Below are 21,560 nucleotides of genomic sequence, written 5' to 3' on the forward strand. Positions count from 1 at the left end.
GATGTGCAGGCAGGATGATATAACGAGGGTTTTAAATCTCGCTGATTTTGTGGAGTCGATTGCATGGGATGCTGAATTCCACCATGAGTCAGGCCAGTCGTGTGCCAGATAGACTGCCAGCAGTACACCGTACGGGAATTTGACGATAGGGTCTACGGTACAGATGCTCGACAGCCAACTCAGCTTGACTTTGGTAGTGGAGCATCTCCGCTTCGTAGCCACGTCCTCCGGGCCACGTCCTCGCCCCAATGCATGTTCTTTTCTGACACTCATTGCCGGTATCAAATTCCTCTTGTAGTGGTCACTAGCTATACGCTACTGGCTCTGTACCATAGCCAGACGTCTTGCTGACACTGGGGGTATCTGTTAGCTGACACAGGCACATTAGTCTGTCACCGGCCTGGCCAACTGGTAAAAACGCAAAAGGGCTTTTGGGCAGTGCCATCTGTGATCCTCGCTCGCCCGGACAAATGAACAAAGCTTGCTCATCCAGCAGATCCGATAAGGCAACCCCCTGGTCGTTCGAGAACTTCGTTCGTGGCCCAGTGGTCTTTTATTCTGTTCTCAATACGGCCAGGCAAGGCTTTTGATAGGTGCTACATGGGCAGGTACAGGTGATCGGACAGGTCATGCTCACCTTTTGTAAGCGCACCCTGACTGTCGGGAAGACGGTTCAAGGGACATCTGCTGTCAGCTATGCGTGGCCGCTGTGGCTATGCCTTTCATACCGGCACATTCCGCGTATTGCGGTGAAGGTGATATTGTGTACCCAGAGCCACCCACTGGCTATGTTTGTCAACAACTTTGACGATTGCACGCAGACGGAAATCGAGGCACCACTATAGGTCGGCAACACTGACGGGCGTGCTCCTTAAACTCACAGTTGATCTCATCCTTCCCGGTGCTGAGGCGGGCGTGGGAGACGATCCTGATTCGCATTAAGAACGCTGTGTGAACATTCGCCCCGCCCGAACAAGCGCTCGTGCGACATTCTCGAAATGGTACGGAGATGCGCATCCGTCAAGAAGTCTCGTGCGTCTAGGGCAGCGGTACGCTGCGGTCGTCTGACTGTGCTGGGAGGTGTCGGTCAGCGTCCCCTCACTGCTAACCCCACATTCACCGCGCGACGAGGCTCTTATCTTGGCAAAGGCGTGCACGCGACGAGGCTGCCCTGGACGACTGTAAATCGGATTCGCTCATTATTGCTACTTCGCTCTGCCTAAAAGTGCACACCGCACCATACCCCCTTCTCGAGGGAACCATGAGTACTTTGACTCGCAGGTGACGTCTGCATAGGCTCGATGCGGCTTCCTTGATTTCAGTATCTCGCCTACTCCTACTCCAGATCCAACAACCACTATGGCGGATGGACCACTGGAGAGGCCATTGGCAGGGGCAGTGATCTGCTGCACTTCCGTCGCGCCTGAGCTACGGGTATGTCTACGTCTGATTCTGCTAGATCTTCTCAGAATGTGCCTAATTTTGCCATAGACCCGATATGCTGAATACGTAACTCAAATGGGAGCAGAGCACAAACTCGATCTCACTTCCGATGTCACCCATCTCCTCGTAGGTGACGCCGACACTCCGAAGTACAAGTATGTCGCCAAAGAGCGCGAAGATGTCAAGGTTCTCAAGCCAGAGTGGGTCGATGCCGTTCGAGAACGGTGGATGGAGGCAAAGCACATCGACCTAAACGCCTTACATGCGCAGTATCGCATGCCGACTTTAGCAGGGCTAAAGATTTGCATCACTGGTTTTGATGATTTGAGCTTTAGGGCCCAGTTACAAAAGAACGTCCTGGAAAATGGCGGCGAATATACTGGAGATCTAACCAAAGATGTCACGCATCTTATCGCGCGTTCTGCGGAGGGAAAGAAATATCAGTATGGTACTCAGTGGCAGAAGAAAATTGTCAGCCTCAAATGGTACAAGGATACTCTTGAACGTGGCATGCAATTGGACGAGGCTTTCTATCACCCGTCAACTCCGCAGGAAGAGCAGGGTATTGGTGCGTGGAATCGAAATGCACAAGCCTCAGTGCAACTCGGAAAGAGAAACCGTGACGAAGCTCAAGGACCCGAACCTGCACGGAAGCTGCGTCGTACTGCAAGTGCCAGGTTGAATAGTCAGACTGACAACATGTGGTCCGATCTCACCAAAACCCACCATGATGCACAGCACAATGGCCGCGCAATGAGTGACCTGAAAAGCTCCAAGTCTGTACCGGATCTGCGCCAGGACGGAAACCACACTGACCCTCAGCGCGACCGTACTCAAACACAGCAAGTCTTCACTGGAAAGTACTTTTTTGCTCACTTGTTCAACTATGAGCAAGAAACCATTATCAAGAACGTCCTCCTCAGCCACGGTGGTACCATTTTGGCCTCGATTGGCATTCTACGAAACATTGAAGATGTTCCCGCCACTTCAAAGATCCTTTTAGTCCCGTACCAAACACCGGTCGAGCAGCTCCCTAAGACTGAAGGAGATGTTCCGGAGTTTCTGGTGTCCTCAGAACTGTGGGTGGAGTACTGTATGTGTATCAAATCCTTCGTGTCACCGCCGAACTATCCTATGGGCACATTGGTTCCCAAAATCAAACCACCGGGGTTTTCGAAACTCGTTATCACATCGACCGGTTTTTCTGGCATTGTACCGAATCACATTGCCAAGATAGTTCGACATTTGGGTGCTACGTACGAGCAAACGTTCACGCGGAATACATCAATACTCATATGCAACAAGTCTAACCATGATCAAAGGAAGCTGAACACGGCAAGGTCATGGGGGGTGGCAGCCCTCAACGAAAGCTGGCTCTGGGCTTGCATACGGGATAATCGCCGCGCATCGTACGAGGCTCACGCTCTGTCTTTGCCCACAGCGGCACGAGTAACTGGAATTCCCGGAGTGCTTTCATCAAAGCCAAGGCAAGATGAGAACAAAGGTTTAATATCGGCAGACAGAAAAGCGTCATCGGGAGGTCAGCCCAGCAAGGCCGCGTCAGTCGTGTCTGGGGCCGATGTCGTATCGAGACGGGCAGCAGAACACCTTACGCTCGATCGACCAGGTACCGATTTTGTTGTTCACGCAGACACTGAAGTGATTGACGAGAAATGCACGTCCAGAGGAGCACAGAAACAGCCACCACTAATAGTGGAGGGAGAAGCTGATGGGCCACGACCACTGCAGTCTCTACCCAATAATTGCTCACCCAAGCGTCCCGTTGAAGAAGAAGTAGTGAAGCCGAAGAAACGGTTGTTTCAGCCATTCGATGGGCCTGCAAGCAATACCGAAAACGGAAAGGAGTGTCAGTCCAAGATTGCGCAGCATGATCAGAACGCAATAGCGACTCGCGGTGTTGCCGACGCTCATGCACTGAATGGGGAGATACGCGAGCTTCTCGATCTGAAATCGAGATCCAAGGAGAAGGCGGCACCGGACGGCGGCCACGGAAAAAAGCTCATGGGTCGGGCACCCAGTAACCTGTCTAATGCCTCATCTACTTCTCAGGTGCGGCAGTCAAGAGCCAGCTCCGTCGAAAGCATGAACACGGATGGGTTTGGCAGCGAGATCATCGCGTCGGCACCTGTGAGCAGCAGGCTGGACGACAAGACTGAAACAGGTAGCTTGAGCTTCATTGGGCGAGCGAAGTCAAAGTTACAGGAAAGCCGTTTCTCACCCGCTGCTGATGTTGCGTTCGCAGCGTTGGACCCTAGCGAAGAGCAGTGGGCCGAGGAGGGTCAAGACCAGACGCCCGCACTTACACAACTGGTATACGAAGATCCGGAGGAAGCCATCCGACTGCGCGAGAAGCTGGCGGCAAACCGACGACTCAGATCGCAGCTAGGTCAGAAGGAATGCGACCCGAAGCCGGCTGTGCGGCGACCTGCGGGGCCCAAGCGTATTAAAGATGATGAGCTGTTGGCGAGCACTGGATGGGGAGCCGGAAGGCGAACGAGGCAAAAGGATAGAAGTCCGCAGGGATTGATGAACTTCTGATGCGGGACTTGGCATAATTGGATGGAACCCCTACGAACACGAATATGATTGATATGATTTCTGACCTTCAAGGAGTCGTCAAAATTGCAGGGCGTGCTTCCCAGACTTGCAGCGGATCACACCCAGACGCAACTGTTGTGAGTCTCGAGAAACATCCGGTCAATTCTATTGTCTATGTTACCGTGATCTCCGGGAGTCTTTCCGTTCATTGTGTCGTATGATTTGCTATAAGTTTGGGAACCCTGGGTGTCACTCTTGTCGATTCTGGTGAAGCACTCATCACCGCGCTGTATCTGTTTCAAACTATCATGACGGTTACACCGATATTTCGATGGTCACAAGGCCTCGGCACGCGCCCCTGCATGTGCACTTAGCCCCATCGCCCGAGCACAAAGAATGAGCTATGGGCATCAATTGCACCGCGCACCGTTTACCAGCCTAACGGAAGGAGTAGGATGGACTCGACCGCTGGCAGCCGTCGACTGCGTTGGCTAGCTGAGAAGGAATAGAGTTTGAAAGCACTTAAAGCGGTAACCTTCAATGACATCTCGGACATGTCAAAGTGGTCAATCTCAACCTCCTTGCATCACCTCGTTGCTTCAATGCTCCTAGCCGACAAGGTGACAGGTTCAAAGGACAACGACTGCCGCCACTAGCGAGCGCGAGTGTATATCTAAGGATCGAGCGTGTTCGGCCAGGATATATGTATTCCAACTCTCGACCCCGCCCCCAGATGCCATCTTCGATTGTTCAACGGTGTGTACTGCAAAGGAAGCCCAACTTCTAATCAGCGACTTTCCTCTGGTATATGTTCGAAGGATGCGTCCGCAGCCTGCCCTGGACCGTTTGCCCATCGAGGTACTTCTCCAAATCCTCTTCCAGTCTCTCGAGCCCAGTCTGATCCACGTCTCACCTCGTCTCCGGCAAATTCTCCCACCCTACATACGCTATACGAGAGCTCTCGCCGCAATAGCCACATGCCCGGAAGGCCCAAGTGCAGGCCTCATGGGCCAGGTTTTCGAGCGGGTCATGAGGCAGTATTATACTGACTGCTGGATCTTGCCACTCACCCAAGCCCGCATTTGGGAGATTCGGGAAGCGGTGTGGAGCAGCCGGTGGTTCAGATCTGAGCAATTCGAACGAATTGTACTGGAGCTTTACCATTCGTTTCTCCGTCAAACACTCACTCATGTCAAACCGCGACTGCCGGATGAGCTGGTCCGTCTAAAAGACCACGCCGGCCGCTGCCAAGGACTCGATATGATCATGGGCGAGGAATTCGTGCCGGGCATTCGCTTTCGAGACCGCCGGCCAGGGGGCCAACGAAGACGAAGCCGCAAAGGTGATCTAGTGGTTACCTTCAACTCGATCTCTGTGCACATGGCCAGTCAAGAGCACCAGCTGCAGTTCTGGGGGATCAGCCACTTGTACGACTTACCTGATGGCCTCTTTCTCACGCCCATCACGTCTCACCAGATTCGGTTACTTCGCTTTCTCAACACGCTCGACTGGCATTGGAATTCGCGCTCTGTGCTTGCCCCAAAAAGAAACGAAGCCATGTCTGCCGCTCTCAGCTGGGCGATTGGCGAGAGGAACCCCGATGCCATCATCGTCTTGCTCCAGTTATATCACAAATACTGCCGAGCAGGAAACTGCAAGGTGCTAAACGTCAATTACCACCTCCAAGAGTGCGTGAAATTGCGAGATCCAGCGGTCTTGCACCTTGTGGGGAGTCACTTCGGCCTTCCGCCATCGGTGGTTGAGTTCTTTCAGAGATTTGGTGATGCAGTGACGACGCCGTAGGTGTGCATGCGTGCGCCGCAAAACAGTGGGAGAGGTCAAGCATCCGCAGCAAAGTGGATCATCGTGCTTCAATGAAACGTCCTCCATCTGCCATCAGCAGCACAGATTTTCGAAAGCGGCGGCGCAAAGGATGCGTTGGGCGTTTCCAGGAGGAGATCTATGCATACATACATCTCAGATCGATCTCGTTGACAATCGCCTGGAGGCGAGCCGCAGTCACGGATCGTTACGTCACATCAGCCACGAACAACTACGGTCAGCTGCCAGCGGCATCCCTGCTCACGGTTTTGAACTGAAGATGGCAGCTGGAATGTCGAGGACGGGCTGTGTAGTATGTCCCGTGGGTCGTATTGTATCGCAAGGTGGAAATTCAGGCCCAGACGAGACTCACTGCAGTCTGGCCAATGACTACTTCTGGAGAATGCTTTACTTCCCAAATACGAGGCAATCTGAGTTCTCGTCCATGCTGGTTGCGTCTATCGCCGCTGCTGGGAACACTTCATAATTGCGTTTGCAGGTTGCGACTGTCATAGAGGATCTTGCAACATAGCTTCTGCTCAGTGCTGGGGAGAACGTGCCGAGAAGGCGCACAAACGAAAACCCCAATAGTCGTCGGCGAGTGCACGAGTTAGTGGATGGAAAGACATCATGTACCCGAGCCTTGACCCTCGACCCCTGTTTTGAGAAGATGCTCACGTTGACGATGTCTTCGGCTGTGAAGTGAGACGGGCGTGAAACGTTCACTAGCAAGGACCGAGGGTTGAATGGGACGTCATTTGTTCGATGATCTTTCTAGCGGGTTTCAGATCTTTCGGTTATGCAGTGCGCGACGGACCCGGGCCCTGCGAGGGCCGGGGCCGCTGCACGATCACCCCCGGGCTTGCTGTTGCACATAGTGACTCCTCTCACTACTCCGTAAACGATCATCACATGATGCTTACTTTTGTTGCAAAGAACCTATGGCTATCCTCACCGCAACGACCTTAGACCGCTTTTAGCAGTTCAGAATCTAGTTGTTTCAATCTGGCAAGCTGAAACACCTGCGCTGGGGCAGTACCGGTGATCTGAGTCTGACAGGCGGCGCCAACCCAGGATCGACAGTACCATTTCCACACTGACGTTTTATGCTCCAGGGCGCCTCAAGTTTATTGAAACCCGCGCGTCGCGTTCCTTGTTCACTTCTCTTCCTAACGAATCCCTGGCCCCCTCCGTCCTGTCGCGTGCCTGCGCTCGAACACAAGATGTCCACTGCCCAGGATGAAGCTAACCAGTACTTTTCCGGCGGCGATCTTCCTTCTACCCACCCGGAAGATCGAGACAACGTCTCAGATCGGAGCGTACAAGAAGAGGAGAAGCCCCGGCCTCGTAATCTGCGTGGCGGCCGTCGACGCTCTACCTCAGATACAGAGGACCAAGATTCGGACAGAGCAGACAAGATGACTACCACCACCACCACCTCATATACCATTCCCAGCACCACTCACTATGCCAATACCGGTCCTAAGGGTGTCATTGCCGACGCCCAGAATTTCCATCGCGCGAAGAAGTCTTCCTTCCGCAACCGCCTCTCTACCTTCACCAGCGGGTTTGCCTCGTTCCGGCCACCTACCACCCTCTTCAACTCAGAGACTAAGCAAGCCCCCTCGAACTCGTCAGACCATTCCGACAACGGCTTGTCAGAAGAAGATTCTGACCAGGAGTTCATGACCAACTGGCGTGCACAACGCATGCAAGAACTCAGCTCCAATGGCCCCAACAACCCTACCCGCAGAGTATCGCCTTCGAGACGAACGTGGGGCTCCTTGCAGGAGGTAGATGCGAATGGCTACCTGGACGCCATTGAGAAGGTATCAGACGATGCTATCGTCATAGTTATGATCTACGATCCGACATCCGATCGCTCAGCATCCGTCGAAGACGAGCTACACATGCTAGCATACAGGCATTCCAAGACACGCTTCGTCAAGCTTCACCACGACATCGCCGAGATGGAGACAATCGAGGTCCCTGCCGTTTTGGCTTACCGAGCTGGAGATGTATTCGCAACTATCTCTGGGGCTAGCGCGCAAGATGTTGAGGCCGCGCTGAGAAAACACCGCGTGATCGAGTGAGATCTTGTCAATCAAGCCGACAGCCATGCCCATCATCACCCGCTGAGATTGCTACGAATAGCTGTGTGTTGACGGGGCAAAAATGAGTGACTCAATTGACCAAGAACACGTGTGCCTTGCTGCACCTGCTGTTGCAGACATCCCGGTTGGGGTCCATCCCGGTAAGGGGTCAACTGTGGCATGAGTGCTTCGACACGAAACCCCTCCACGCCTCTCCACTGGGTCGGCCCACGATGCCACCCTTGCGGAGGCCTCAGCTCAAGCCCGCGGCCGACACGGACCACTCAGCCACAGCCTCATACCGCTGCCATTACGAGACCATGCCATACAAGCAGATGCTCTACACCACCGTCGACATCATATATACCCCCAAATGAAGGACTTTCCTTTATCCTACGCTGTGAATCCAGCCAGTTCTTCAGCAACTTGGACCTGATCTTCGATACCTTGAGGTGACGCTTGGACCGGATGCCGCGAAGGTGCTTACTATAGATCTGGCATTTGCTACCGTTGCTATACAAGCAGCACCCATTCCTTCATGCCATTGCCATCCGGATGGCTGTGTACATAGATAATAATATTTCCTCCACCTTGACCTGCTCGGCCTTGAGTGGTACCCCCTTGCTCCTCCTGCTCCATAATTCACTTTGACTGACTTCCGCCCTAAAGCGATCCATGACCTTACCCCCATGTTCATGCTGATCACGCACCAGGCCACGATAGGCCTGCAAGGTCCTCCTTTGGCAGGAGTCCGCTCACGGTCACTTTGCGTGCATCTTTCGGGCTGCTCCCACCCCCAGCTGCACGCTATCCTGACACATACAGATAACTACATCTCTCAACGGCGGTCTTGCCGTCTCGCACGTCTCAAACAGACTCCCTCTCTCGCGTCTCTCGCATGAGATGCTCTGTGATATCGAATCATCTCGTTTCAGCTTCGCTATGCACTTCTACAGCATAGAAGACCAAGGCAAATAATGTCCAGAGCAGACCAAATCATCAGGACAAGAAGACGCAAATAGTCATCGCTTTTATGGAATTTTGGTTCTAACTCGCAGGGGGAGAGCATACCTGTATCTTCCCCGCGGACAGGATGAAGGCACTGCTTGCAGGGCCACAGCGTGGAGAAACAGCATTATAAGACTGGCAGTGAGGCTTTTGCCTTCCCTGCCCTTGTTAAGCTCGTGGTGACTTGTGCTGGAAGAACCTGCTCATGCGCAGGCCAACCGCCGCTCTTGCCACAAGATCTCCCCGCGCTTGTGCGGTCGTACTGTGGCAGGAGCAAATCAAAAGCACAGCAAAGGTTTCTGCGTGGTAAGTTGGCTGCTCACCCTCCGTCTAGGAGCCAGAGCCGGACGCCACGCTTGAGTCCGACCATTTTCCCCTTCCCGTTCCGTGGTATCCCAGATAGATGTCGCAAGGCAAAAGCTGTGGTATTTGATGCGGTGTGAGGTGGGTTGGAGCACTGAGGTACATGGTGCAGGCCATACAGACCATGTAGCCCTCCGGAGGGGGTAGATGCGGTGAATCAATCAAATCAATCATTAACCAGCTTGCTCAATATGCATTCGTCGTATGACTGCGTCGCATGCACGCTCGCTGGTATCCTCGTCTGTCGTCAATCGTGATCGAAGTTTAGGATAAGTCGCGCAAGAACGACCCACGGGGCTCTCCTTGCTGGCAGTCAATGCAGCGACCTTTCCCGAGGGTTCGCGATCCGTTACACCACATCGACCTAGGCCGCGACCTCGCTCAATACCCCCTTCTCCTTGCTGAAGGTCCAGAGCATGTTGATTAACGACTCTGGCAGGGTGTAGAGATCGACGTGGAACTCGCCCTGCTCGACATCATTTCGCATCCAACTCTCTTCGCTCTTATTATCATGCACCATTTGCACGACCTGTAGCAAATCATCCTCGCCCAGTTTCTGCAGGCCTTCGGCAAGCTTGTCCATGTCCACGCTCTTACCGTCACCGCCCTTCTTCTTCTTGGGCAAACCTGTACCACCGGCGCCGATCTCGCTCGCGCGCTTCTTGCCTCCAGCAGCGTCACCATTGGTATCGCCAGGCACGGGACCGGAGTTACGCAGCCGATTGAAGAGGTCGGAGCCCGCTTTGGGGTTTCTGAACATGATCACATGTTTGACTTCGTACTTGGCTTGCTGGAAGTTGAGGTCATGGATGATGGTGTGAGTCTTGCCGCCGGCATCGGTCAGCAGAATCTGCATCTCGAACTCGCCCCAACCGTCTTCGGCCACGCGGAAGGGGTGACTCTTCTTAACTGAGGAATAGTGTCAATCGAAGCAATGTGAGAAGGGGGAGAGTATTACCTTGCTTGGCCTTGTCACCGAAGGACTCGTGTAGCATGTATGTTACTTCATTGAAGATATCGGCGGGGACGTCAGTCTTGTTCTCGGCATGCTGGAGGTAGATCGAGATGCTCCAGTGGCGGAGAGGAAAGCCAGGGACACCGCTATCGGCGTTGGGGCTGCGCGCACGTTAGATTTTATCGTCAACGGACGCGCGACTCAAAGAGAGTGGCTGAGAGCGTGACTCGGCAACGCACATGACTTTCTGCTCCGTAATAATCTTGACGGTCCTCTTGAGCTGGAGATGCAGTTAGTAGCCTGGCTTTAATATCTGGCTGAACGCCCACTCACATCCGGCATCTTGGCAGGTGTATCTGGTAGACTTCTCCGGTACTTTGTCTAGATCGGGTTGTCTAAAAGAAAGGGCGCGTTCGAGATTCCGCGGATCTTAAACGGTAAGGTGTAAGGATGCGGAAACAAAAGGTGGCGTAAGATGGGGGTTAAAGAACGACAATGAAGGGAATATGTCGGCTTGCGCGTAAAGAAGCAGGCACCAGTCAATCACGGGCTGTTGCAGTCACTACCAGCTTCAAAGGTGACAATAATATTGAAGCTGTAAAGCGCAAGTGAGCAGTCAAGTCAGGGTTGGCCATAAGGCTGAAGCAATCACCCGCAGGACACGTGCAGGGCGTCCAGACCAGAATTAGCCCCCATTTCACAGTTATTCCCCACCACATCTTCAGGTCTCCAGAGTCGAAGATTATCTAAGCCTCAGCTTGAGCTTCACTTGGCTGGAGGATCTACAAGGTTTTGATGCGGTTCCAGAGAGGGTGCGGAATGAGTGAGGCCGACAACTTGTCGTATCTTCATTGGTCTCTTTGTTGGCTCTATCTATGCTGCGCTCAATTACGCTCCGTGGGCAATTGAATAGTCGAGGGGGTGTGGGTATGGGTATGGGTATGCGTCGAGACGGGGTCATAAATTGCTGGCTGCGCCTGCCAGGATTGATCATCGTGGATCGGGGCTTTTGATGTGCATGGGATCCAAATCCGGGTGTTCAGGGTTTGCTGAAGGCTGGCATCTTAGGTGAAGAGCTTCTCGTTCTCCTGCTGAGCCTTGATGAAGGCCTCCTTGAAGAGATTGGCATCTGGAGGTGTTAGTCACGTTCAATGGCATGCTTGGGAAGTAGGTGGACACTCACTTTCGGAGTTGGCGAACCTGATGGCAAGGGTGCTGGCCTCTGGCTCACCCTCACTGACATCGGCGGCAACGTTCCAGACCCAACTGCGATCGCTGCCGACGTTGGGCGACAGTTTCATGTCAGGGGTCACTAGATTCCCGTCAGTGGCAGTCTTATTGTGTGCTGTCACGCGACATACCGTAGTGATTGGCGCAGACCTTGAGGGTCTTGTCTCTCCTCATGACGAGACGGGTCTTGCCATTCTCCTTGTGCTTGAGCAGGCGGACGTCACCAGTGCCTCTCTCCTTCCACTCGCGGCTGTCGCGGTCAAATTTGAAGAGTTTGGCGCGCATCTTGAAAGCGACCTCCTCGGCCTCCTCGTGCGTTTTCGTCTCCACCTGCTCCGTGAGCTTGACCACGGGTTCAAAGTGGACATCAGCCTCCTCCTCGTCGACCTTGTCCTGCGATAAGCTGTCAACGCGAGACAATGAAGTGTTGGCATTGCGGCACTTACATCATCGTCATCATCTTTCTTCGCCTTCGATGAGCCACTGGGCTCATTCTTCGCATCCTCATCTTCTTCCTCCGCCTTTTTCTCTTTCTTAGCGCCCCCTCCAAACATGGAAAAGACCGAGTCCTTCACACCAGCGGCGGCAGAAGAAGCGGTGCTCGCGACATTAGTAGCGGCGGCAGTAGCAGTGTCGGTCACGGTGGAAGTTTGACCTTCGCCAGCGGGGGCTTCTTTGGACTCGTCGCCGATGGGATTGGTAGCCAGCTTGGTTTCGGCGACTGCGGGCTTCAGATCGGAAGAGGCAGTCTGCTCAGCGGCTGGGGTAGGCTTAGCATCGCCAGCAGCGTCCGCCATTGTGACGGATGGAAAAGTTTAGGGAGGGGTAGTTAGTTGACGGACTGATGATATGCGGTGAGGTCGCAGGTCAAAGGTGGAAAGAATATCTCGGTTGCGATGAGCCTACAATGAGTTTCGTAGTACAAGATTCAAGAAACCAAGAATGCAGACCTGGAGAGGCTCAGTTCACGGAGGAATAATTCAATATGCAGGTCCCCTCCTGAAGCCCGCCAAGGCCGACCCACCAGTGTTGCAGGGTGCAGTGACGTACATAAACCATCGACGGATTCCTGAGCCATGTAACCAACCATTCAAGTTCCTACAACTCGTGATGAATATAATCCTGGTGCCTTGACCTCCTCATTCTGTCCTCGTTCTACACATCAGCTCTACTATCCATGATTCATTGTAGCACGAGCAACCCAGACCATTGATACGTAAGCCAGGGACTCGGCTTTGACACCATCAACATGAATATACTTGAACTACCACAGGATGTCCTTCTGTTGGTCCTTGCAAACTTGAACCCCAAGGAGTACCTAGCCTTTTGCCAGACTTCCAAGGCTATCTACCAAGAGTACCGCCAGGACTCCAACTTCTGGCGAAATACCACCTCGACAACCTTCCGATTGCCCATCAGCCCTCTCTTGGCTGCAGATGGCCCTCGTTGGTACTCGCTCTACAAGAAGTTGAAGACCCAGACTCGATTGTACACCTGGGGCCAAGGTCAGAAAGGTAACTTAGGTCCTGGCAGTGCTCTCCAGCTACCGCCTCGAGGGCCCCTAAGGGGACGCGGCAGAGTGATACCTCACCGCCCAATTCCCCGGCGTATCTTCCAGCGTACCAGCTCCAGTTGGCCAACAGAGACTCACGTTCCTGTTGAAGTTGGTGTAATTGCTGATCTACAATGCGGTGGCTGGTCTACCACCATACTGTCAGCCGGTGGCAAGCTCTACACCACTGGCTCATTGGATTCAATGAATGGGATTACCATTGGCGAAACCACCGATCAATTCAAGCAGCTCGAATATTTGACCCAAAGCACGAGCAGAATCCGACAATTCTCTTCTGGTAGAAGACATGTACTTGCACTGACTGACGATGGCGAGGTCTTATCCTGGGACAGAATTAATGGCAAAGGGTTGAAAGCATTCTCGCGACACGCTCGGCACTTTGGCGGCACACCAACTCGCGTGGCGGCAGGCTGGGCCATGAGCTCGGCATATATACCCGAGACGGGTATCGTGTACTGGAACCCAATCAAAAATGACGGGAGTGATAATGAGCTGGATGGTTTGCATGTCCAAGAGCGGACCATTCCTGGCACTGCTGTCCAGCAGACGGACAAAGAACCCATCGAAGTTACCAAGCATGTAGTCCTCGAGGACTTTATCGTATGGATCACGAGCCACTCTAAGATCTACGCCTGTGGACTACAAACCGAGTCCGCCGACCAAACCGCTCCAAACGAAGACTTCTTCGAAGTGCCAGGGTACACGGCGCCTGGTCGGGATCTCAAGGATATCCAAGGCCAATTCCACAACTTCGGCGTCTTCACCTCTACCGGCGAAGTCCTCGCTGGCAATGTTGACTACCTTCGCCAAGTAGCTGCAGCCCTGCGTAACAACCCTTCTCTACGCGACTCCGGCGACTGGTCGGAATACCCTGCTGTCATCTCCTCCCGCCCTGCAGATGTCCCGACTTTACAACATACTGGTGTTGTACAGCTGGCCTACGGCGACCATCACTACCATGCTCTGCACGCCAACGGCAAAATCTCCAGCCTCGGACGCGACTCAAAGTCATGCGGGCAGTTGGGACTCTCGGATCCCAACACCGGTGGCCGCTTCCGCGGCCTCCATCGCGACGTCACCCAGATCAGCCGCGATGCAACCCTGTTGCCCCTAGCCGAGCGCCGGGGCAGACAGATATGGTTCGAACCAGAGAAGAAAGACTGGCTGAGCTGGCTGGAGTCGACTTTGAAAGGCAAAGATTTCAAGTCTGCTGACGGCGAACCGGCGGTCAGGGTGTGGGACGATCTAGAAAAGTCCGCCATCTTCAGTGAATGGGTTGACCAGGAGGGACGGCAGTGGAAGCACGGGCCGCAAGGTATGGCAAATTCTTCCGTGCCAGACTGGAGTGGGGAGGAGAAAACAGAGACAGACTACGAGGATCTGGATCCGTACTTCGCCATTGGTATCGCGGCTGCGGGCTGGCATTCTGGCGCCTTGGTGCTGATGGACGAGGACAAGGCGTACAGTGTTCGGAGCAAGTGGCTGGTGGAGCACGAAGAAGGCGATGGGCCGAGTATCCCTGGCGCCTTCGAGTCCAAGCATGACGAGGAAGAGTACGTCTGGAAGCGCGAAGGCTTCCCAAAGGTCGAGCTTCCAGATGGGTTTGTCATGCCTGGTGAAGGGGAGCCCAGGCCGTGGAGGGAGGGCAGACCTTCTCTGGCTGACTTGGGGCTTCCAGAGCAGCAGCAGCAGCAGCAGTAGCAGTGGAGTACAGCAATCATCAATCTCAAACAGTGTTGAAGACATATCGATATCCAGGGCGTCTATTTCTATCTCTGTCAAATATCTGCACTCTCTCGCCCTTGCCTAACTCAAACCCCTTCCACCGACCGTCTTTGCTCAATTGACCGTCGCTGCTCAGCCTCCCTCTCCACCTTCCCCTCGTCCTCCCTCTCCTCTCTATCCACAAACACGAAACTCCCCACCACAATGCCGGCTCCAACCCAATACAACCACCCCTCGTACCGCCCCTGTATCAGCATCTCGCCCACCAGACTCAATGGAATCGTCAGGCTTAGCCCCACCGTGACGACCAGCGGGCTCGTCAGCACCATGGCGTACGCCCAAGCAATGTCAGACGCCAGCGCGGCCACGCTGTTAAGGACCAGAATCCACCAGATGCGGCTGGTGGGTGGCAGCTCGAAAGTCTCGATGCCGATCCAGTGCAGGACTGGAAACAGGGGTAGCAAGAGGATGAAGTTCCAGGCTCCGACTAGGCCGAAGAATAAAGGCATGTTGAGCTCGAGTGGCGCGGCAGATAGCGTCGTCTGTTTGAGCATTACCGTGTAAACGCCGTACAGCACAGCGGAGAGAAGGGCCAGGGCGTCGCCAAGGGCGAGCTCGCGGGCCGTCTTGTCGGGAAATTCTTTCACAGCACGGATCAGCAGGTGGAGGGAGCGCTCTGCGGTATCGCTGTCAGTCGAGCTGGAAGCGTCGGAGGCGTTTCCCATGTCGATCTTGCTGATGAGCGCTATCCCGCCTAGGGAGGCCAGCACTCCGGCGAGCTTGCGCCACGTGAACTTTTCGGTGCGCGTGACGGCGCCGATGAGGAGGGTCCAGACGGAAGAGGTAGAAGTTAGGATGGTGGTGGAGGCGACGGTGGTGTATTTCAGACATGCCATGGCAAAGTAATTGGCGCCGAACCAGAGGAGGCAAAAGTAGAAGGCAAGTTTAGCGGTCGGGATGAGGGCCAGGTGAGTTCGTTTGCGAGTGGCCTTAGACAGAGAGTGTCGTTGGGAACGAAGCGAGTTGTCCTCATCCTCGTCGCCGCCCAGGAGCCCTTCGCCTTCGCCTCCATCATCATCATCCTCCAAGTCCTTAGATGGCGGTGTACCTCCAGGCGGGTTGAAACCCACCCCGGGGTCACTGGTGACTGCACGCCAGCCTCCGCGCCTGTATTTTCTCTTCACTTCCGCGAGCGACGCGTGCCACTGTCCACTGCGCCATACTGTCCAGAAATTCCGTGTTAAAGAGGGCACAATGGCAAGCATGAAGGTTGAGCCATTGAGGTAAGTGAGGAAGAAAGGTTTGGCGTATGTTCCATCCGCGAATATTGACTATAGCAGGCGAGCGTCAGTACCGTGCCGAACGAGGACCGCATAAGTGAATAGCAAGGCTGGACGTACGCTCCCTAGGAAGTTACTCGTGGTCCATAGGAACACTACGATCAGTAATAGTATAAGTCCCAGTGTATGTCTGGCGATACCCATGCCACGCATCGCAGCTGGCACGTCGTCGTGGTCTCGTATGTTGCTATTCGCCGACGCATTCACGCCGGCGCCCGCGCTGGCAGTCTGACTGTTCGTATTATCGTCCATCTCATAGATACTTGCGTCGTCTCGATATTGCCCCTCAGCAGCCGGAGCAGGAGAAAGATTCAGCGGCTCCGGCATCTTATCTTGCTATTGACGGCGTCATGTGCGGGTCTCGGTATCATGCGGTAATTGTCACCTGTCCTGCTGTTGAGGTCAGTCGCCCGGTTTCGGCGGCTTGGTGATAAGAATGGGCGGAAGCGTGGCGGACGTCTGCGCGTCTAGTCATAGCATTACGAGCGCGTATGAATAACACCCAGTCTAGCGAATGAAGGACACCAGCAAAGAAAGAATGCAATTGCTTTTACGGAACACGATACTGAAGTCGCGATCCAGAGGCTGCCAGGGTTTCAGATGGCAGGTGCCGGACATTTCAATGTAGCCCCAGACAAGGGTCCTGGGGCAGAGTATTAAGGGGCGTTGCCACCTGGCCAATGGGATCTGGGCGTCTCTCCTTCAATTGTGATCTTCAACGGCTGCCAGGCCACTAAACATGGCCACCGCTGATCGTGGGCACCATGCTACGGAGGGCCTAGGTACATGGGACGCAAGGTGTATCTACTGTTAGCATCCACAGTACGACCATCATGCGCTGTATGCGTATTTCCGCACACGATGTGCTCTTCCGCAGGCGTTATGCACGCCGGCCCGCTTTTCAACCACTCTCCCAGAGCAGAATTAATCCATATCCAGACACCTACTATGCGGAAGTACCCTCCGTAGGGTCGGCCCGTTCGACCTGGACTCTTCGCCTGTCCAGCTCTGTTGGGTTGGGCCACTGCTGAACCGAGCAGACATACCTCCACCTATCAGACCCAGGTTGATACTCATGAAGGATGTGTTCACCACTTGCCATTCAACCATCCATCAACCTCCTTGAACAGTTCACCATCTTTCATCTCACCTCCCGCAATCTCACTGCCTGCATACACTGCCTCCCACATACCTCGAATCGTGTCAAGGCTTTTGTTGAGATTCTTGTTCTTCGCATGTGGAAACCATTTGTAGGGAGCTTGACCAGATTTTACATCCTCCTTCAGCTTGTCTGTTACCTCTTTGCTGTCCTTGAGGAAGTCAAAATATGTCTTGGCCACTAAACCGAGGGCACAACCGTGGTCGGGGCTTAGTGGAAGCCTAACGAAGTCAGCTGGAGCATTGTGCAAGGAGACGGAAGTGCTTACCTTGCAGAGATCTCGGTCCAATCGCTTCGTTCTCGCTCGACCTCAGCAGACAGGAACATGGATACTAGAACGGCTTCCATGAGAACGCGAAGTGACACTCGGACAGCAGTTGTCATCCAAACGAAAGAGAGAAGCGGCTGGTCGAGAGGTCCGGTGAACCCAATCTCTTTATGTTGGAAGCGATTCAAGCAGGCGATTTTGGACACTATGTTGACGGAAGCACGAGGTAGGTGCTCCTGATCGGTGGATGTAATGACAGTGCCGTCTGCCTCATTGGGGTTGAGCAGACCGAAGCGCATCAGCTCGACAGCAAGCAGGGCAGTGTCTTCAGCCTTGGGCGTTGACGACAGTTTCGATAGAGTGGTTTCGAGAACTTGACCCCATCTGGTCAACTCGTGCTTATCGTTGATGTAGTCGCGCAGGTGCAGAAACTGGAAGAAGGTGTTGGTAATCACCTCTCCTGTCGACTTCAACGCAGGATAGGCATGTGAGGTTTTGCCGGTGTTGATTGTCTGCTGTCTAAACTCCTCGTTTTTCAGGGATTGGAGGCAGGTCATGAGAGAGAAGTCACTGCTGATTGGCTTCATGATGTCCTCTTTGACCTTCCAGGACAGCACCTTGCCCTTCACCGACGGCTCGTCTCTGAGAATGATGTTCAAGTTATCGTGGGGTTGCCCGTCCCAGCCTCTGATGTGGACAGTCCGAAAGCGGTAGTAGTTGTTCATGTTCTCGGTGATGGTCCTCAGTGCCTTCGCACGGATAGGGTTCAGCTGTTCAAATAGCAGATTTCGGTACGGTGTCGAATCAACGACCCCAGGAGGAATACGGAGTTCGATATGGTCATGAGTGAGCCAATTGGGAAGTTCAGGTCCGATCAAGCCTCGTGACATGTAATAGAAGAGCTCCTGCGGAAGATTCTGGCCTACATAGTCGTGAACATCTCCTGGAGCCTGCTCAAAATTCATAGGTCCAATAGAGCCGTTGGTCTCCAACGCAATGTGGTGTCTGATGGACATGATTGCTTTCTTGTAGGTGTCTGAATAGTTGGATTGCGACATGGTCGGATCATCACGATAAACGTGGCATAATTGCAGGACGTTGCGTTGTTGGCTGTTAAGCATATTGACCGCGTCCGTGATAGAGACACCCTTTGGTGTATGACTCTGGCGTTCCAACGGAGGAAAGATGGGAGAAAAGGCACTCCCAAGCAGGAGCTGAGCATCGCGCAGCGCGTCAGGCGTTACTTTGAGTCGTTCCTCGCACGTCGCCTTGCTGATCCAAGTGAAATGAGCATCTTTGACGTTGTTGGCAACCTGAACATTGGTGATGACCTTGTCAACGTTGAACAAGAAGTGATCTGTTGAGCCCCAGATACAGTCGATATATTGCTCCGACAACTTGACCATGTATGACAGTTGGGCTATAGCCGAATAAGGAGCCACAATGTATTCTATGCCCTTTTTGACGAAGAAACCTTGCAGCCAGCGGTACAGATGCTCTGCAGGATACTTTGCTTTGGAGAACTCGCTGTTGCAGGCTTCTGACTCTCCGCTGCGATACTTCTGCCACGCACTCTCCGCGGCTCGCATGCTTTCTTGGGAGAGATACTCGGGCTGTGGCTTGTTGACGTGGTCCAGGCCGCTGAAGACGAAGATGACTTTGACGCCAGCATCGTGTAGGCACTCGATATCATCGGTGATTTGAGACTTGATGCAAAATGGCACACCTCCCAGCGCGTGTTTGAGAGGCTCTTCCTTGGGACTTCCATTCAGGCGCAGGTCGAGGTAGTAGCTTGCATCGATACCGATCACCGCATCTTTGAGGGCAGGGAGAGGAAATGACTGGCTCGCACTTCGCTGCGCTGCCCATTGATCAAGTTTCTGGACTGAGGAAGGCTCTAACGTTAGAAAAGCACCGCCAAATAGGTCGACCACAGGAAGTTGAAAGTCCGCCATGGTGGGTTGCCGCGACGGAGAGTTGGAGGACTTACTAGGCATGTTGTGACAAACGATCCCGCAGTCGCTCTTTCCTGGGCCGCTGTTCCTGCCAGTGAAGCAAACAATGTGTCGAGGGCCGCCTGCGCAGCATTCACCACGCAGTCAAAAGTCCCCAACGATGAGTTGCAGGGGTTCATGCAGTTACCTGTAGGTCTGCAGGGCTGCCGGTCAGCCTTGTCCATCTGTGGGGTATAATGCAAATAGTCTTGGTTGGGTCTCCGTCGGATACTGCCTGGAGGGAGCTGGGTTCAGACACATGCACAGATCATTTTGCTGTAAGCGAGTCGTCCACGGAACTCAGGCACGATACCCAGTGCCCGTCTGTCGCACGAACATGGCCACAAGATTTCACATCCATGGCAACTACTCGACGTCTTTACTGAGGAAATATATACGTTCAATAGTACCGGCTCCAAAGCCGTGAATTCTACTTTCTAGTGCCATACGTGGCCTCCAGTCTCCTCATCAGGTGCTCCTTGGCCGTCAGAGCCTTCCCCTGGCTTCCACCACCGTATCCCACAGTCTCATCCTCATTCATGTCGCCCCTATCCCTCACCACATGGCTTGGCACGGCGACGAGACCCTCATCATCCTTCGGATGGCAGAAATATACGATGCTGTACCGATCCTCCTCCGCACTCTTTGGCAGGATCACCCTGTGAACCGTGCTTTTGAGCAAGCCGTTGGTCCAGTAGCTTAGCAGATCCCCAATGTTTACGACGATGGGCGGCACATCGCCGCTGCATCCTTTGGGGACAACTTCCACACCCTTCCAGGCGCCTTCGTTATCCCTTACCTCCAAGCCTCTCTGTCCTTGCCGTTGAAACAACAGGGTCAGGCTGCCGTAGTCGCTATGCGCCTGAGAAAGTCAGTGATCTTCATGTCAATAATCCTAAGGTCGCAGTATGGGAATGGGAGGAGGGATCCGGGAGACTCACTCCCGCCCCAACGTCTGCTTTCTCATCACTTTGCTTTTGCGCCGGATACCGCAGCAACCGCACAATACTCCCACTCGGTCGGCCATGCCTTTTACTGAACCATGACTTGTCCTCAACCTCGAGTGCCAGCGCCAACAACTCTAGCACCCGCTCACATGTTGCCCTGCAAGCGTCCTCAAATTCCTTCAGCTCCCTCTCAGCTCCCCTCTCCGCGACCTCTGCGGGTAGCCCCTGCTGTAATCTGCCATTTACGTTGAATTCACCAAAGTTCCAGGCCTCCTTGAGGTCGCCGGCACTTTGATGCGCAGGGTCCAAGATCTCGTTGCGTTCGCCGGTGTAGCCGCGGTTAGTGGCACTCTCGATCCAGAAGTTCCGTTTCGTGTCGGATGGAAGGGCGAATAAAGATGCAGAGACATTGAAAGTACGCTGCAGGAGACTGCTGGTGAAAGGAGTGGAGCCAGTGGAGAGATAGAGGAACCCGTAGGTCACCTGCCAGTGAGAACAGAACATCAGTTTGCTGGGCAAGGAAATTGAGACGCAAAGCGCATGCACGCAAGTCAACAATGTCGATTGTTAGTTCGGGCGCTCGGAGAGGAGAGACCACATCGACGCGAGAGGGCCCCGTGAGCATGCACTTGCAGGCCCCGTTACGACGTTCGCCTGGGATCTGTGGTCGGCCGCAAGCGTATGCTCACGGTGACAGGAGGGAGCACTGCTTACAAATGCATCTAATACTTTCTTGCCTGTCTTGTAGTCGAGCTCAGTGATATCAATGATAGGGAGATCGATGATCTCAGGATTATCGCATTGGCCAAATTTCGCAGCGCTGGAGGACTCCATGGTGATCTCTAAATGAAACTATTAGATTGTGCTGGATATCAAGATAGTCGACGGTGCAACGTTAGCACCCAAGAAGGTAGAGTTGCTTTCAGCAGGCATCCAGTTGTGGACAAGGCGGAAGCATCCGAAACGAGGCAAAGTCGTCCATATCAGGGTTGACAAAATTGACAGGCAGGATCTTCAAATTCATAGCTGAGTCTTTCTCGAATGTGAATCCCTGCGACCGTGGGAAGTCTGCCCGTCCATTC

General features: G+C 53.8%; 9 protein-coding genes across 9 annotated transcripts; 4 read left to right on the forward strand and 5 right to left on the reverse strand.

Annotated features, from left to right (window-relative positions):
- Positions 1 to 1,359: 1,359 nt before the first annotated feature.
- On the forward strand, positions 1,360 to 4,002 carry HMPREF1541_09967 (uncharacterized protein; the record flags this gene model as incomplete). The annotated part of the gene is made up of 2 exons (XM_008714639.1): positions 1,360 to 1,434; positions 1,492 to 4,002. 2 exons carry the CDS (start codon positions 1,360 to 1,362, stop codon positions 4,000 to 4,002), a joined length of 2,586 nt encoding a protein of 861 aa, XP_008712861.1.
- A 1,005-nt stretch (positions 4,003 to 5,007) lies between these two features.
- HMPREF1541_09968 (uncharacterized protein) lies at positions 5,008 to 5,805 on the forward strand (the record flags this gene model as incomplete). Its single annotated transcript, XM_008714640.1, has 1 exon — positions 5,008 to 5,805. The coding sequence occupies one exon, from the start codon at positions 5,008 to 5,010 to the stop codon at positions 5,803 to 5,805; it is 798 nt and encodes a 265-aa protein (XP_008712862.1).
- A 1,241-nt stretch (positions 5,806 to 7,046) lies between these two features.
- HMPREF1541_09969 (uncharacterized protein) lies at positions 7,047 to 7,916 on the forward strand (the record flags this gene model as incomplete). The annotated part of the gene is made up of 1 exon (XM_008714641.1): positions 7,047 to 7,916. The coding sequence occupies one exon, from the start codon at positions 7,047 to 7,049 to the stop codon at positions 7,914 to 7,916; it is 870 nt and encodes a 289-aa protein (XP_008712863.1).
- A 1,735-nt stretch (positions 7,917 to 9,651) lies between these two features.
- HMPREF1541_09970 (uncharacterized protein) lies at positions 9,652 to 10,584 on the reverse strand (the record flags this gene model as incomplete). The annotated part of the gene is made up of 4 exons (XM_008714642.1): positions 9,652 to 10,196; positions 10,246 to 10,403; positions 10,482 to 10,522; positions 10,576 to 10,584. The coding sequence occupies 4 exons, from the start codon at positions 10,582 to 10,584 to the stop codon at positions 9,652 to 9,654; spliced, it is 753 nt and encodes a 250-aa protein (XP_008712864.1).
- Positions 10,585 to 11,306: 722 nt separating this feature from the next.
- Positions 11,307 to 12,269, reverse strand: HMPREF1541_09971 (uncharacterized protein; the record flags this gene model as incomplete). Its single annotated transcript, XM_008714643.1, has 4 exons — positions 11,307 to 11,371; positions 11,426 to 11,554; positions 11,604 to 11,865; positions 11,919 to 12,269. The coding sequence occupies 4 exons, from the start codon at positions 12,267 to 12,269 to the stop codon at positions 11,307 to 11,309; spliced, it is 807 nt and encodes a 268-aa protein (XP_008712865.1).
- Positions 12,270 to 12,721: 452 nt separating this feature from the next.
- HMPREF1541_09972 (uncharacterized protein) lies at positions 12,722 to 14,746 on the forward strand (the record flags this gene model as incomplete). Its single annotated transcript, XM_008714644.1, has 1 exon — positions 12,722 to 14,746. One exon carries the CDS (start codon positions 12,722 to 12,724, stop codon positions 14,744 to 14,746), a length of 2,025 nt encoding a protein of 674 aa, XP_008712866.1.
- A 110-nt stretch (positions 14,747 to 14,856) lies between these two features.
- On the reverse strand, positions 14,857 to 16,437 carry HMPREF1541_09973 (uncharacterized protein; the record flags this gene model as incomplete). Its single annotated transcript, XM_008714645.1, has 2 exons — positions 14,857 to 16,101; positions 16,171 to 16,437. The coding sequence occupies 2 exons, from the start codon at positions 16,435 to 16,437 to the stop codon at positions 14,857 to 14,859; spliced, it is 1,512 nt and encodes a 503-aa protein (XP_008712867.1).
- A 761-nt stretch (positions 16,438 to 17,198) lies between these two features.
- On the reverse strand, positions 17,199 to 19,492 carry HMPREF1541_09974 (uncharacterized protein; the record flags this gene model as incomplete). Its single annotated transcript, XM_008714646.1, has 2 exons — positions 17,199 to 17,490; positions 17,538 to 19,492. The coding sequence occupies 2 exons, from the start codon at positions 19,490 to 19,492 to the stop codon at positions 17,199 to 17,201; spliced, it is 2,247 nt and encodes a 748-aa protein (XP_008712868.1).
- Positions 19,493 to 19,961: 469 nt separating this feature from the next.
- On the reverse strand, positions 19,962 to 21,312 carry HMPREF1541_09975 (uncharacterized protein; the record flags this gene model as incomplete). The annotated part of the gene is made up of 3 exons (XM_008714647.1): positions 19,962 to 20,393; positions 20,473 to 20,961; positions 21,193 to 21,312. The coding sequence occupies 3 exons, from the start codon at positions 21,310 to 21,312 to the stop codon at positions 19,962 to 19,964; spliced, it is 1,041 nt and encodes a 346-aa protein (XP_008712869.1).
- Positions 21,313 to 21,560: the final 248 nt, after the last annotated feature.

The sequence above is a fragment of the Cyphellophora europaea genome (assembly GCF_000365145.1).
Source record: "Cyphellophora europaea CBS 101466 unplaced genomic scaffold supercont1.11, whole genome shotgun sequence".
Classification (NCBI taxonomy): Eukaryota; Fungi; Ascomycota; class Eurotiomycetes; order Chaetothyriales; family Cyphellophoraceae; genus Cyphellophora; species Cyphellophora europaea.